The sequence below is a fragment of the Phalaenopsis equestris genome, unplaced genomic scaffold, assembly GCF_001263595.1.
Source record: "Phalaenopsis equestris unplaced genomic scaffold, ASM126359v1 Scaffold207535, whole genome shotgun sequence".
NCBI classification, from domain to species: Eukaryota; Viridiplantae; Streptophyta; class Magnoliopsida; order Asparagales; family Orchidaceae; genus Phalaenopsis; species Phalaenopsis equestris.
Window position 1 is genome coordinate 283149 of NW_018226858.1, and position 13386 is coordinate 296534.

Genomic DNA, 13386 nt, shown 5'->3' on the forward strand with positions numbered 1-13386 from the left:
ATATATATATATAATTACAAATTTTATTATTAAATCCTGATAATAGAAAAATTCGTATAAAATACAAGCTAAAAGGGTTGTTTTGTGATTCCTCTTCTAATAAAAAATGACCTCTTGGTTGCTTCATTTATTAACAGTATATAAGTATTCACACTAATCCTGATGATAGAAAAATTTGTAGCAATTACTAACTAGCATCACCAAGGATAAATGGCCGGTCATATGATAAATATCTTGCTAACTAATATTTCATCTTCACTTCCATCATAAGTTAAACTAAGCCAAAAAAATGCAGTTGATGAACCTTAAATTTGCAAATATGAAAATTAAGAAAAGATCAAGAAATTACAACATCATTGTGCCTAAGAATGGTTCTTTAAACTATGTTAAGCTTTGAGGTCGTACAAGTACAATTAGCAAATCCCATTTAAAATCAAAGCTCTTGGCAGGTTCCATTAGGCCACAAAAGGCCAAATGAATTTTATGCATGCAAATAACTATATACATCATAGTAGAAAGACTCCGCTACTGGTGTAGATGACTTAAAGAAGATTTGTAACAACGCTATCCACACGGATGAAAAAAAAGACATTTGAGAAGTAAAAACAGGTGCAACTAATATTGCAATAGAAGAAAATTTTTATCTGCAAAATTGTAGAATGTCCCTTGCCGTAAGTGAGAATAATGATAATGAGCTTTTGGTATCAATATGAATAGAAGGAAAGAAAAAACCAAGCTAAAAAAAGAGAATAAAGAAGACAGTGTTCTAACATACAGCTGCCGAAGAACTAAGACCAGAGCTGTCAAGCCCATCTGATCCAGAAATGAAACCAAGGATGCCCTGCCACATTTTGCATGATAAGGGCAGCAACAAGATTATTTCGAATTTAAAATCACAATACATTTTCATAAAGATGATATTGTGAAAGACCAACAAACATAACCATTTTAAAGGAACAAAACGGCACCCTCACAATCATTTATTATGCAAATTAAATTGAGATGTAAAAATCCTCCCGTGAGGTATGAAAAGAGGAGAACTCAAAAATACTTAAGCCTGTCTGTTTACAATAGAGAAATATTTGCAATTTGAATGAAAATCAACTTGAATAAAATAATTAATTAATAGAATATAAAACTCTCCAACAAGCAGTCTTTTTTAAACATTTATATAAATAGTTGATCTATATATAGTTGGGCTTTCTAAGGAAAAAATCTTCCTTGTATGAGTGTAATTGTCGAGAATTTCCATTAAATTCAAAACTGCTAACATGAATTTCACTACTCAGCATTTCCTTATAAAATGTTCAAACGACTACAATGTAAACTTCTTGCTCGTGTGGTCCTTAAAAACTTTAACAACAATGCTTAGCATTCCATTGCAAGGGGTATTTTAAAATTAATTTAGAGATTCTAGAAGTAAACATGGACATTTAAAAATGCATTAAAATTCCATTAGGATCAAAGAAGCCAAAGTAAAAGAAGGTTTGCTGGAAGTTTCAATATTTGAGAGGGTGAATTTATATATGCATGGTTATCTATGTCTAAACTTCATAAACAGATCTCTTTGGTCCCTTAAATCTTTAGATGATGGTCCCCTGTTATTTTGATAAACTCTAAATCTGATAAGAGCTTGCCTTTCAGATCCAATATCAACAACAAGATGCAATTTAAATCACTCAACAATTTTGGCGCATAGAAATGATTAACCAAGCAAGGTAATAAAATAGAAAAAAAAATATTAATCTACCATAAGCCTATTCAGATCTGTCAGGTGCACTGCTGTACTGAAGTCCAAATAATGTCTCATTTTCTGGGAAAACTGTCTAATACATTGGCTTATCAGTACAAGGGCAGGGACAAAATTAATGATTCTAGGAATTTGATTAATTCGTTCATAAAATTTTGTTGACATTCTATCATAGGTAAAAACCATATCAATGAAAAAATGAAACGGATATCTTTCCACAAAAAGATTGCTTTGATTAGTCATGCAAAGTGACTTGAACAATAAGAAGCTTAAATTTATTTATTTTTTTTCACCTTACACAACTTATTTCCTGTCTTTTGCAACGCATAAAGAGCTCCCCTTGCATAACTTCCCCAATCATAATTTTTTTCTTTAACATGCATGGAGGGGAGTTGTTCTTCATCAACCCTGTACTAGCAAAAAAATTTAAGTTACCCCATTTGCTCAGCAAGGACATCCTATCCAATTAACAAAAGACAAATAATTGGCGAGGAATCCAAGGAAAGAATATTGATTATTCAAAATAACAAAGATTAATCATACTGTAGAAAATTAAAACTATTAAAGCCTAAAATAATCTCTAGACTATTCATGTGGCAAATTTAGTCCCGGAGTATCACATTTATATAATCAAGTCTCTGGACCATACAGAATTTATCTTACATGCTCCTAAATCCTAAGGGATAAAATTTGGATCAATTTTGAACAAGTGTGATATTATGGGATTAATTTGTATAATCGATAAACGAATATGGGATCAATTTTGTATGGTTGAATGACTAAATTGGAGAAGTGTGATATTATGGGATTAAATTGGACATATTTTTTTAGAAAGCAAAATATATTATATAATTATATAAATACATCAAGGGGATTTATCAAGAAATGCTAAAGCAACATAAAAGTATAACTAGGCAGAAAAAGATACAAAGATTTCATTTAGATGATATAGCTTAAAGCCTAATAAAAATAGGAGAGTGACAATAGATTTTCTTCTGATTTCTGCTAATCCGAGTATAAAAAACATAAAATATTTATTTATTTGAGAATCAACACTCAAAATGTTGCAATCAAAATTAAAAATACACTGTAACAAATATTCATTGTTTAGTTTGCCAGTAGAAATAGGCTGGGGCATTTTAAGCACTTGCAGAGAATTGTCTATAATAGTTCCAGTGGTAGATATAGTGATCAACGCCAAGGAATAAAAGAAGCTTGAACATATTCCACTTTCTCTTGCAAAGGAACTGAACTTGCATCTAAGTTTTGAACATAAATTTGAACACACAAGTGATCTTGTATAGTCAAGGGGCTATTTTGAGTTTTTATTTTTTTTTCTCAGAACTACATTTAGTGTTTTTATCATTCAAATTTTGCTTGTTATCCAACCTTAAACTGCCCTCAATCATGAATGTAGACGACAGGAACTGATTACGATGTGAACACTTTATGCAGAAAACCAAACAAATAGCTACTTCACTTAGAGCATCGAGGTCCAATTTAATTGTCATGAGACTGAAAAGTAACATCAAAGGACACAAAATGAAGTCACAATCATGATGCACAATGTTTTCAAGGCTGCAATATTTCAGATTTCAAATTAATGTTGAGTATAAATTACAGTTTCATTAAAAACGCTAGAAAGTATCAGTCCGTGTAACTGTATAGCCATTCCAAAATCAAGAACAAGAATTGACTAGCAAAACAAAAATATTTATATTTTAAGTTTCTCACATATTCATTTTTATTCATGCCGGAGGAGTTTGAACTTGATATTTTAATTTTGCTATCGATACAAGGTAGAATAAAACTTTATAAAAAAAAGGATACCGCCCAAGGTAGTGACTCTTTACATATGTACATACACCCACATATATACATATATAAACTCGTATGTAAAGGCACTGCCCAAAGTCACAATCCTGTGCTTGTGGGATGGAACAATGATCATCTCCATTGTAATCTGTTGGTCTCATGTTCAAGTCAAAAAAGAACTCTCTGCAGAAATTTGTGGTAAGACGGGAATTGAAAGGTTGTGCTCACCTGAATTTAACTTCACCTGCAAATTGTCTAGAGCACAACTGAGCCTACAAAAATAAAATAAAATAAATACAAATAAAAAGAATTATAAAAAGACAGAAGAAAACTGACAAGGTCCATCAATTTCAAATTCAGGAACCCCTGCAAGTTGAAATTAGGGGTGTAAACAAGCCGAACTTGAGCGAGCCTAAAGCTTGTTCGAGTTCGGCTCGTTTTTTTTTTTTTTTTTTTTGCGTTCAGCTCGAGTTCGAAATGGCTCGTGAATTGTCTATTCGTGTTCATCTCAATTTAATTTTTTTTTCGAATTAAGCTTGTGTTCGGTTCTGCTCAAAATAATTATTTGTTGAAATTAAATAAATCTTATAATATACTTAAATTATAAAACATATTTTTATTTTGAAACCATCATAGCTTAAGAGCCTAGTGGGATGATTTGTTTGAAAGAGAGATTCATTATATATAGAGAATAAGTGGATTTTTTTTAGAATTGGGCGAAGTGGGACTAAACTAGCGCCTTCAGCTGCTGATGGGAAGGGGAAGCGGGGCCACGCACGTTTACTAATGGTAGCGGGACCACACAATTCTTATTTTTTCACATGTTAAGTTTTTTTTTTTTTTTTATGGATGCGATAGCTCATGGCTGATAGGCTTGGTGAGTGGTAGAGATTTGAGAGATTTTTTTTTTTTTTTGATATTTTCATACACACCACCTAATTCTTCTATATTTACATATCCAATATATAAATAAATTATATTTTATTTACAATACTAACTAAATTTATTTAAAATTTAATATTTTTGCAAAGTACAATATATAAATTTAATATTTAAATATTATATTAATTTTATTTATTTATTATTTAATTAATTCAAATCAAATCGAGCCGAACATGAACAAGAAGACCTTCATTCGTGCTCAGCTCGTTTATAAATCGAGCTCCAAAAAATTGTTTGTGTTCAACTCATTTGCATAACGAAGGAATCGAACATGAGCTAATTAGAAATCCTAACGAGTTGTTCGCAAACGAGCTTTTTTGACAACCCTTGTTGAAATAACTTGACAATACAGAAAAATACATATATCGGAGACTAAACAGAAACAATATAGTTATAACTCAGTGCATAAGCATGCTAATAAAATAGAAACAAATAAAATATAGAATCTAGTCTAGAAAAATTATTATTAAATAAAAAAAATGTGACAGAATGTGACGCAGCAAGAATGGTAAGCAGTTGTTGCATCACAAGCAGTGTAGAAAGCTCATTGTTTCAGGTTTCAGGCATGCAATTTCTTCCAGATTTCAACCGTATTGAGTTTTTGGGTTGTTTAGTAAAAAATTGAGAACCTAGGCTAAGTTTATGGGGTACACGGCGGAAAATTAAATTTTAAGGGAGAAGAAATTGATGCAATAAATATCAGACCAAATTTGCCCGCAAAAGTCTAATTATAGGTCAACAAAAAACAAGCCTTTTATCCCATTAAATGAGGTCGGCTACCTGAATCATTTCTCTCCAATTTGTCGTATTGAGCGTCATATTTTTATTTAATTTTAGTAAATTAATATCATTTTTTTATGCAGCATACCCAAGTCTTTTAAGTCTACCTTTACCTTTCTTAGCATAAGTCAAATCTAAAACACCTACTCCGCTAACAAGATCATCAGATGGTCGGCGCTTAATATGGACAAACCATCTATGGTGACCCTATCTAATCTTGTTTGACACTGAAGCTATTCCAAACCTTTCATGAATATATTTATTTCGCATTTTGTCACTATGTGTAAAACCACTCATCTACCTGAGCATTCTCATCTCAACAACACAACTTAATTATATGCTTCTCTTTTACAAGGCAACATTATGCTTCATTAAGCATTGCAGATCTCACCACCATCTTATAAAATTTTCCTTCAAGTCTAAGCAATATTTTTCTATCACCCGATAGGCTCGATGCATTCCTCCACTTCAATCATTCAACTTGAATTCTAATAAAACATCCCCATCTATATCACCATCACTTTTAACAAGAGACCTGAGATATCTAAAACTTTCACTCATTTGAATGACTTGATCACCCACTATTATAAACCCGCCGCTAGATCTATTATTATTAAAATTACAATCCATATATTCAGTTTTAAATCTACTCAAATGAAAGCCAATAAACTCTAATGTTGACCTAAATTCAAGTTTTTCCTAAACTCTCTTTAGTCTTAACCACAAAAAGGATAACATCAGCAAAAAGCATGCATTAAAGTACACCCTCCTGTAAATGTCCAGTAAGACCATCTATAATTAAATTAAAAAGATATGGGCTTAAAGTTGATCCCTTATGCACACTAATTGAAATAGGTCAATTACTAAAAATCAAATTAGGTTATAACCAAGCTAATCTAACAAGTTTTCAACCCTTTTTATAATAACATTAATTTTGGCCAATTTTTTAATTATTTTTAATTGACTTAATTTACTATATTGAATTATTCTCTTCAAATAAAATATATTTAAATATTTGAATAATATTTTGACTCGACCTCAAAATAGGATTATACAAAATTTAAATATTAGCCTAATCCTTCCAACTTTATTCATATAAATTGAATTATTGATTAATTTATGAATCAATGAAATACGATTATTTGTAAAAAATAATTAAGCACATTTATTATTTGAGTTGTGTATGTAGAGTTTTTACTCCTCCCTCCCCTCTCTACCAACTTTAGCATCAAAGCAAACTCAGAACAATATGTTTCTTGAACCAACTCATTCAATTCAAATATTGATCAGCACAGCTTTATTTCTCAACTCTGCACCTAAATTTCGCTAACTACAAACAACTGAATTGCATTGTTTCTGTATGTGTAAACAATTTAAACAACTGAATCTCTGCACCAATTTATAGAACAAAGCTCCAGATTATTAGACTCTTTTAAGATTATTGATAATGTCCATACAAGTATGAAACAAATAGTGACAATGACACAAAACAATAAATAAATAGTGGTAGATGCGAATCAGAGAGCAAGAGATGCAAGGTGAGAAGCAGCTTAATTTCTTCGAGTGGCTTGTCGATTGTTGTGAGCGGGTCAAGCTAGCCCTCAATCTTGAGCATCAATCAGAGGAAGGAAGGAGACGGTCGGCGTTACTGTATGTGTAAGAAGGCGTTGAAGCCGAAGAAGATGAATCCTACCTTAAATGTGCAACCCTAGTCGAAGCCCTGCATGTAATCCATTGGAACCACATCGCACCACACTTGCTCCTACAACTGATCCCCAATTGAAAATTCGACCAAGCACTGTTCATCCACGTGTATCTCATTTCCTTTCTTCAACCAGGTAAGGGAGTAGGACTGGAGTTGTTTCCATGTAGTCAATCTCAATATTTTTACCATATCATGGACACCACATTTTCACAACTCCCACTATCGATGATCAAACTGCAAACATTTTCCTTTACCTTACACTTAGTACGAAAGATACCGTGTCTCAACCATGATTGATATCGCTCCAAATCTGACTGCAGAACTCTCCACATGAATGACAATTTTCCATCGTCCCCTTAGAGCTGAAGTTCTTCCTCAAGGCTATCCTTTGACTCCTCGTCCTCCCCCTCAACCATGCCCTGATCTGTGAACAACTCTGCTTGTAAAACAGCTAGAGGTTATGTTTCCATAGCCGTGGCACCTAAAACACCTCCTGGCAAGTAATGTACTGGAAGAGCTACCATTCTTCGGTTTTTTTTTTCACTATGATCAGTCTTGTCATTCCCCTATCCTATCGCACTAACTCCTCTCGAGGTAACTTTTTCGGTCTCGGTAGTTGTAGTTAACTGTCTGACTGATAGTTGTTGCCTGAATAAAGATTGTTGCAAGCTCTGTTTTGGTTCTCTCCACCTTCAAGGCTAAAGTTTGAACATCCCCCAGCAACCTAAATAGTTGTAACTACACAATATTGCTATAGCGGGCTTTAGGCCCCCCATGCATCAGGCTATAGTGTTCTCCTCTAGCTCAATCAACTCAAATATTATCTGTAACTGGTCGAACTGTGCCGAGAACTCCTCCAGTGAAAAGTCTCTTTGCTGCAGATGGTGGAGTCTTAGAAACATATCATGATAGCAATGAGGTGGAAGGTATTTCATCAACATTGTTTTCTTCATCTTTTTTCACTTGATAATCTTATCAATGTCTTCTCTTTTCCTATCTTTCTAAACTCTCCCACAATAAACTTTCCTTTTCAATTTAATTGCAGCTAATTTCACCCGCTTATCCTCTAACACCTTATATTCAAAGATTCTCTTAGCTGATTGCAGCCAGTTAATAAACACATATGGATCCATGCTCCCATCAAACTCTGGTAGATCCATCTTAATGTTGAAGTCCCTGTGTCCTCCGTATGTGGGCTCCTCTCTCATCCTCTTTTGATATTGAATTTTGAAGCGACGTGGCCACTATTCCTTGTCGTTGATGTCTTCCCTAGGGAACAAATTCAGATCCTCGTCCCTATCTCCCCTTCGACTCTTCAGATCACAATTGAGGGTAATCTCCCACTTGGTTTCATCGTCAATTTCTGCGAGCCTCTGTTGAAGCCGATAGACCTCCCTCTATATCTCGTTTAGGGTAGTTTCTGACATGTATCTCCAGGGTGACATGATTAAGGTTGGGTTTCGAAGGGGTGGTTGAGGATAGAAAATAAAAGAGAATTTTTGGCAGAGGGTTAAGGCAAATGTTAGGAAACCCTAAAGTAGGACTAGAGTTAGGCTAGCTCTGATATCAAATGATATTGAATTTAATCTGAAAACAACCAAATATGATTATTATTGTTGGAAATTAAAAAGAAACACAAGGATTCATAAAATTGGAAATAAACTGACACAAATACAAGTGGGACTCTATGAGGAGGGGGAGGTGATGACCTCCGGCTGGACAGCGGGTCTGGGATGGTTTGGAGAGGCTATGGCAACAATTAGGTGAATGGTAGGGACGAGGCAACAGCAAGATAGGTGCTTGCAGGTTGGGGCAGCAGTAGAGGTCGTTGGAAGGCTGGTCGGAGGCAGAGATGGCGCAAGAAGGCAAGAGGGACGACAGCCGGAAGGAGCAGATGGATAGGGCAGCAACTAGAAAGGGGCAAGTGAAGTTGAGCAGCAACAAGAAGGTGAGGGTGGGAGCTGAGCGGCAACCGGAAGGTGCGGGTAGGAGCTAAGCAACAACCAGAAGGTGCAGGAGGGGCCTGCAAATTGGAAATATGTCGAATAGCGCAAAATTGACGAGATAACCAAGTCCTCAGAAAAGAATACAACCGAAGCAACATCTATAATCGGATACAACCTTAATGAGGGGAAGATATCTAGCGGCAGGAGCTCTAAAATAAAGAACACAAAATTGAACCCTAAAGCACTCAAACAACACATAAATACAGCATAAGAAAAGAAAAGGAAAAAAGAAAAAGGAGGGAAAGGGGGTGATAGTTCCCGCCCCTTGAATTATCGAGTAATCCAGAACAAGCTGGACTGAGCCCTCGGTTGAACCAAAATTTTGTAGAGTTGTCTGTCCAATACAAAGACCCAACAAAACTCATTAAGGAATAAAGAGAAAATGAAATTAGTAAAAGTACCTTTTGATTAGATAAATGAGTCTCAATATTTCATCTAAATGAAGAAAAGCATCCTAATTTGAGGTACAAATCTAACTATGTTGGGAACACCCTCATAAAGATGATAACCAAGCAAGAATGCAGTCCCAATTTTAGTCATGCTAGAGCCGAATGCATGCCAATAAGTAAGATCTAAGGAAATTAGAACTGTGAAGAAATTATCAAATTTGCTCAGCCACCAACCAACCCGGAGTCATGCAAGCCACCTTGGCCCAGTGGTTGAAATCTTTGTCTTTCAACCAAGAAGTCCTGGATTCAAAGCCTTTTATATGTCGCATGTGTGTGTTTGCATGTGTGTGAGGGGGAAAAAAAACCCCACCCAAGACTAGTAAAATGAGGTATCTAGCCATTGCTAATATGGACGAAACAACAAAAACCGAAATACCCAACAAGTTGATAATGTAGAGTTGCATGCACTGCCAGAGCAGACAAAAACCAAAATAAAGAAAGACGTACCTTATCCTCCAAAGATCTTTGTAGCATGGCCCTTAATTAACAAAGTTGAATGAGGAAGCATGGATAACACAAAACAGCCTCAAGTGATGCTTGGATAAAATACAAGATCACAAATAAGTTCACATCACCCAGCATGATTCTTGTAATTATTATTTCCATTTATTTGAAAAGCAAGGTGGAGTGTATGATGTTTGGTTGACCACTCCATCCAAATAAATGTGGAACCCCTCTGCTTTACTTTAACATTTTTTATGCATTGCTGCGTTTTAAAAATTAGGATTAAGATCCCTACTTTTAAGGGATTTATTTGAACTTTAAAGTTAATCATGTGTGGTTTTCTAATTCACCATTCAATATTATTTTAAATTAAAATATAGAGTTCCCTTTTAGTGTTGAGCGGCTAACTGGCCTCCTCCTTGGCATAACGCCTTCGGTAAGGGATTCATGTGATCCCATCCAGCCACCCATTTTTGCCATGAAACATCGAACCATGGCCCTCCTTAATCAATCCCCATTAATATTAAATCTAGTCACTAATCCATATAAATTTTAACTCAATGCAACAAAAACTTACCCACCTCAAATTTTTTCGCCAATGTCACATTCATATAGGAAGGAATGCTTTCAATAAAGAAAGTAAAGGAAGCCAAAACTCAGGCCATCACTAGTAAATAAAAGAAGAGGATTCTTCCATAATGATAGCATGGTGAGAGCATCAATGGCCACCATCAATAAAAAGGTGAGGAAGGTTAAGGTAGAATGTAAGTATTCTTCATGCTATAAAATCCACAAGTTCCAATCAAGAATTAAGAAACCAACCAAATAAAAGTGAAATGCTTAAGCTTGCTCATTCTAAAAAGCAAAGAAAGATTTCTTATTAAAGCATTGACCCCACTGCAATTAAAGCAATAGACCTGGACTTATCTAAACCAAAATAAAGTTTTTACCATTTTTTTTTTATTTTTTCTAAACCAAATTTTTTTTTTCACAAAGCAAATTTACAGCAAGGGTTGGCTTGATAAAGTAAATCAATTTGCATGAAAAACTAAATCACAAAAGAAAATCATGAGTAAACACTAGTTATTTATGATATTCATACTTGACTATCATAAGAAGGTACAAATGCCAGAATTATTCCTTTATTGACTGTCATGGCCAAAACAGTTCCACCCTGCAGAAAAATGCATTTTTAGCACCCCAACTTTTGTAATATACAGTAAATATCATCATTCAAAAAAAATCTATTATGTGTGTGATTTAAATTTGCAAATACATTTGCAGATGATGAACAAAAGTACAACCAAAAACATTGTTATATGAACATATACAAAAAAAGATCAAAAGCTATTTACAACTTAATGGAAGAATCAATCAAAATATCAACAACGGCAAATCATACGTAACAAATTAAGCATGTCAAATGGACATAGTCAACAGGAAAAAAAACAAACTCTGGCATCTGCTAAAGATAAAATCTCTCTCATTCAGATGCGCCAGGGAAACAAAAAAGAAAAGTCGCTTATAATCTGAAAGTCAAGTGCAAGATCAATTTGAACTTTGGAGTAATGTAATATCTGCTGCTACCCTTGCTACTCTTACAGCTGCTTCTATTCATGTTCCTAACAAAATTACAAGCAATCCATGTAGAGTTACAGGGACAAGGTTAAAATACAAAAAATTCACAAATCTTTCAAGCACAGTGAACAGGGTCAGTATCCTTCAACATGAAGAGTTGGTCAATATTGTTCTTCCAATATAAATTAATTGTTGTTGGATCTTTCAATGTTTCCTCCATGGACACACAAAAATAACAAAAGCATTTAACGTATACATAGTTAAACATATTGCTCCATTGAATCTTCATATATTCATATACCCTCAAATCGAGCACTTAAAAGAACTAACTAAAAGGCCCTCGGACCTCCATAAACACCCCTGGATAATCCAAAATAAGAAAATTAATGAAAAAAAAACAAAAAAATAAATAAAGAAAAACAAAAAAGCATGCACTTCGTGTTTTTCAAAAAGCATAAGAGAAAACTTGAGGTATAAGATTCACGTGCATTCAAACAATTTTCAAATTCTTAAGTACATGCAAGTCCCCGACCTCTTAAAATGTTAGATCTTATTTAATAGTCTTACTTTGTATTCTCGCTCTGGATTACAAAAACCAAAACTGATGCCCAAAATATGAGATTTGTTCCATCCAAGGCCACATTTATCTTGGGGAAAACAGTTTAACATGGTCAACACCAACTATAGTACTTTCAAAAGATAACATGTTTGGTTTTAAATTAGTTTTATTATGAAAGCAAGGCTGCTACGCCTCAATCAAACACATGCAAATAAAAAAATGAACGACTGAGTAACCTGGTGATCAATATGAGCTCCTAGCGGGCAAATCCTGTAAGGAGAGATGACCACCCTCACATCTCCAACGTCTCTTCCGCTCATTTCAGCAACCTTCTTCTTCGCGTCAGAAAGCTAGAACAACAAAAATCCACAAGTTAGTTCACCCGCCACCATAAATATACCACATAATGCACCACATAGGTCACGGTAAATGCACCAGAAGATATCATTGCTCAAATCCGTACACAAGGAAGAACAGATCTAAAAGCAGCAGCAGAGCAAACTACACTAAAACGACCCAACTTCACAACCTCCACCAATGGCGACACTCCTCACCCAAATTACACGAAGAAATCCAGAAATAAAAAAAAAATATCAAAAACTGACACCAAATAGCCCATGTCGTCGTGTTAAAATGGAAAAGAGATCGATACAATCACCACCGGAGCAAAGAACTGGTGGATAATATACATTAGAGAATTCAAGAAACAAGAACAACATAAAACCAAGTTCGAGCGATTATCTCACCTCCACAGCGGAGGGCCAAGAAGAAGCTCCCATTTCCCCTAACTTGGCAACCAGCGATCGGACAATATTTTCTTTGTTCGGGAGGGAAAAGGCCAAAAGCGCGACTTATTAATTAAGGCAAACCTTTCTATCTTAATTAGCATAAAAAATATTGTATTTTAGATTAAATTATTTATCTTTTATTATTAAGATCTCGCACTAACGTACTTCGCATCATATGCCAACTTTATTTGAATATCAATTCAAACTGAGTTTGAAAACCATTTCAACATGATATAAATAGAGTTCAAATAAAGTTGAAATCTATTTGAACGAAGTTATAGTCATTCAGATAATGTTTGAATAAAATTTTAACCCTATTTCAATGGAGCTATAATTGTTTGGGCGGGACTCATTTGAATTATTTTCAAATAGAGTTTATTTAAACTAAATACCACTGATTTTGACATTTTTAACACAACAAATAATTTAAATCCATATTTATCATTGAATCACAAGTCGGAGAGAGAACATGAAGAGGGAGGGAGGGAGGGAGGGAGCGAGATGAGCAACAAAGTTAGTGTAGGGATGACCAGGATGATGGGGATCGAAGAAATTTTTCTTTGGCTTTAG

General features: G+C 34.5%; 1 protein-coding gene across 2 annotated transcripts in view; it reads right to left on the reverse strand.

Moving 5' to 3' along the window:
• Nucleotides 1-12854, reverse strand: part of LOC110036505 (galacturonokinase) — an 89749-nt gene extending 76895 nt beyond the window's left edge. The window contains exons 1-6 of one of the 2 annotated variants that reach the window (XM_020740966.1): nucleotides 12775-12854; nucleotides 12265-12378; nucleotides 10994-11065; nucleotides 3794-3837; nucleotides 2044-2158; nucleotides 776-841 (exon numbers count right to left, since the gene is read on the reverse strand). In XM_020740966.1, the coding sequence (XP_020596625.1) occupies nucleotides 776-841; nucleotides 2044-2158; nucleotides 3794-3837; nucleotides 10994-11065; nucleotides 12265-12378; nucleotides 12775-12807 (444 nt within the window). In that variant the 5' untranslated portion in view covers nucleotides 12808-12854. The remainder of the gene's footprint in view (nucleotides 1-775; nucleotides 842-2043; nucleotides 2159-3793; nucleotides 3838-10993; nucleotides 11066-12264; nucleotides 12379-12774) is intronic. The other variant, XM_020740967.1, reaches the window with a different exon arrangement.
• Nucleotides 12855-13386: the final 532 nt, after the last annotated feature.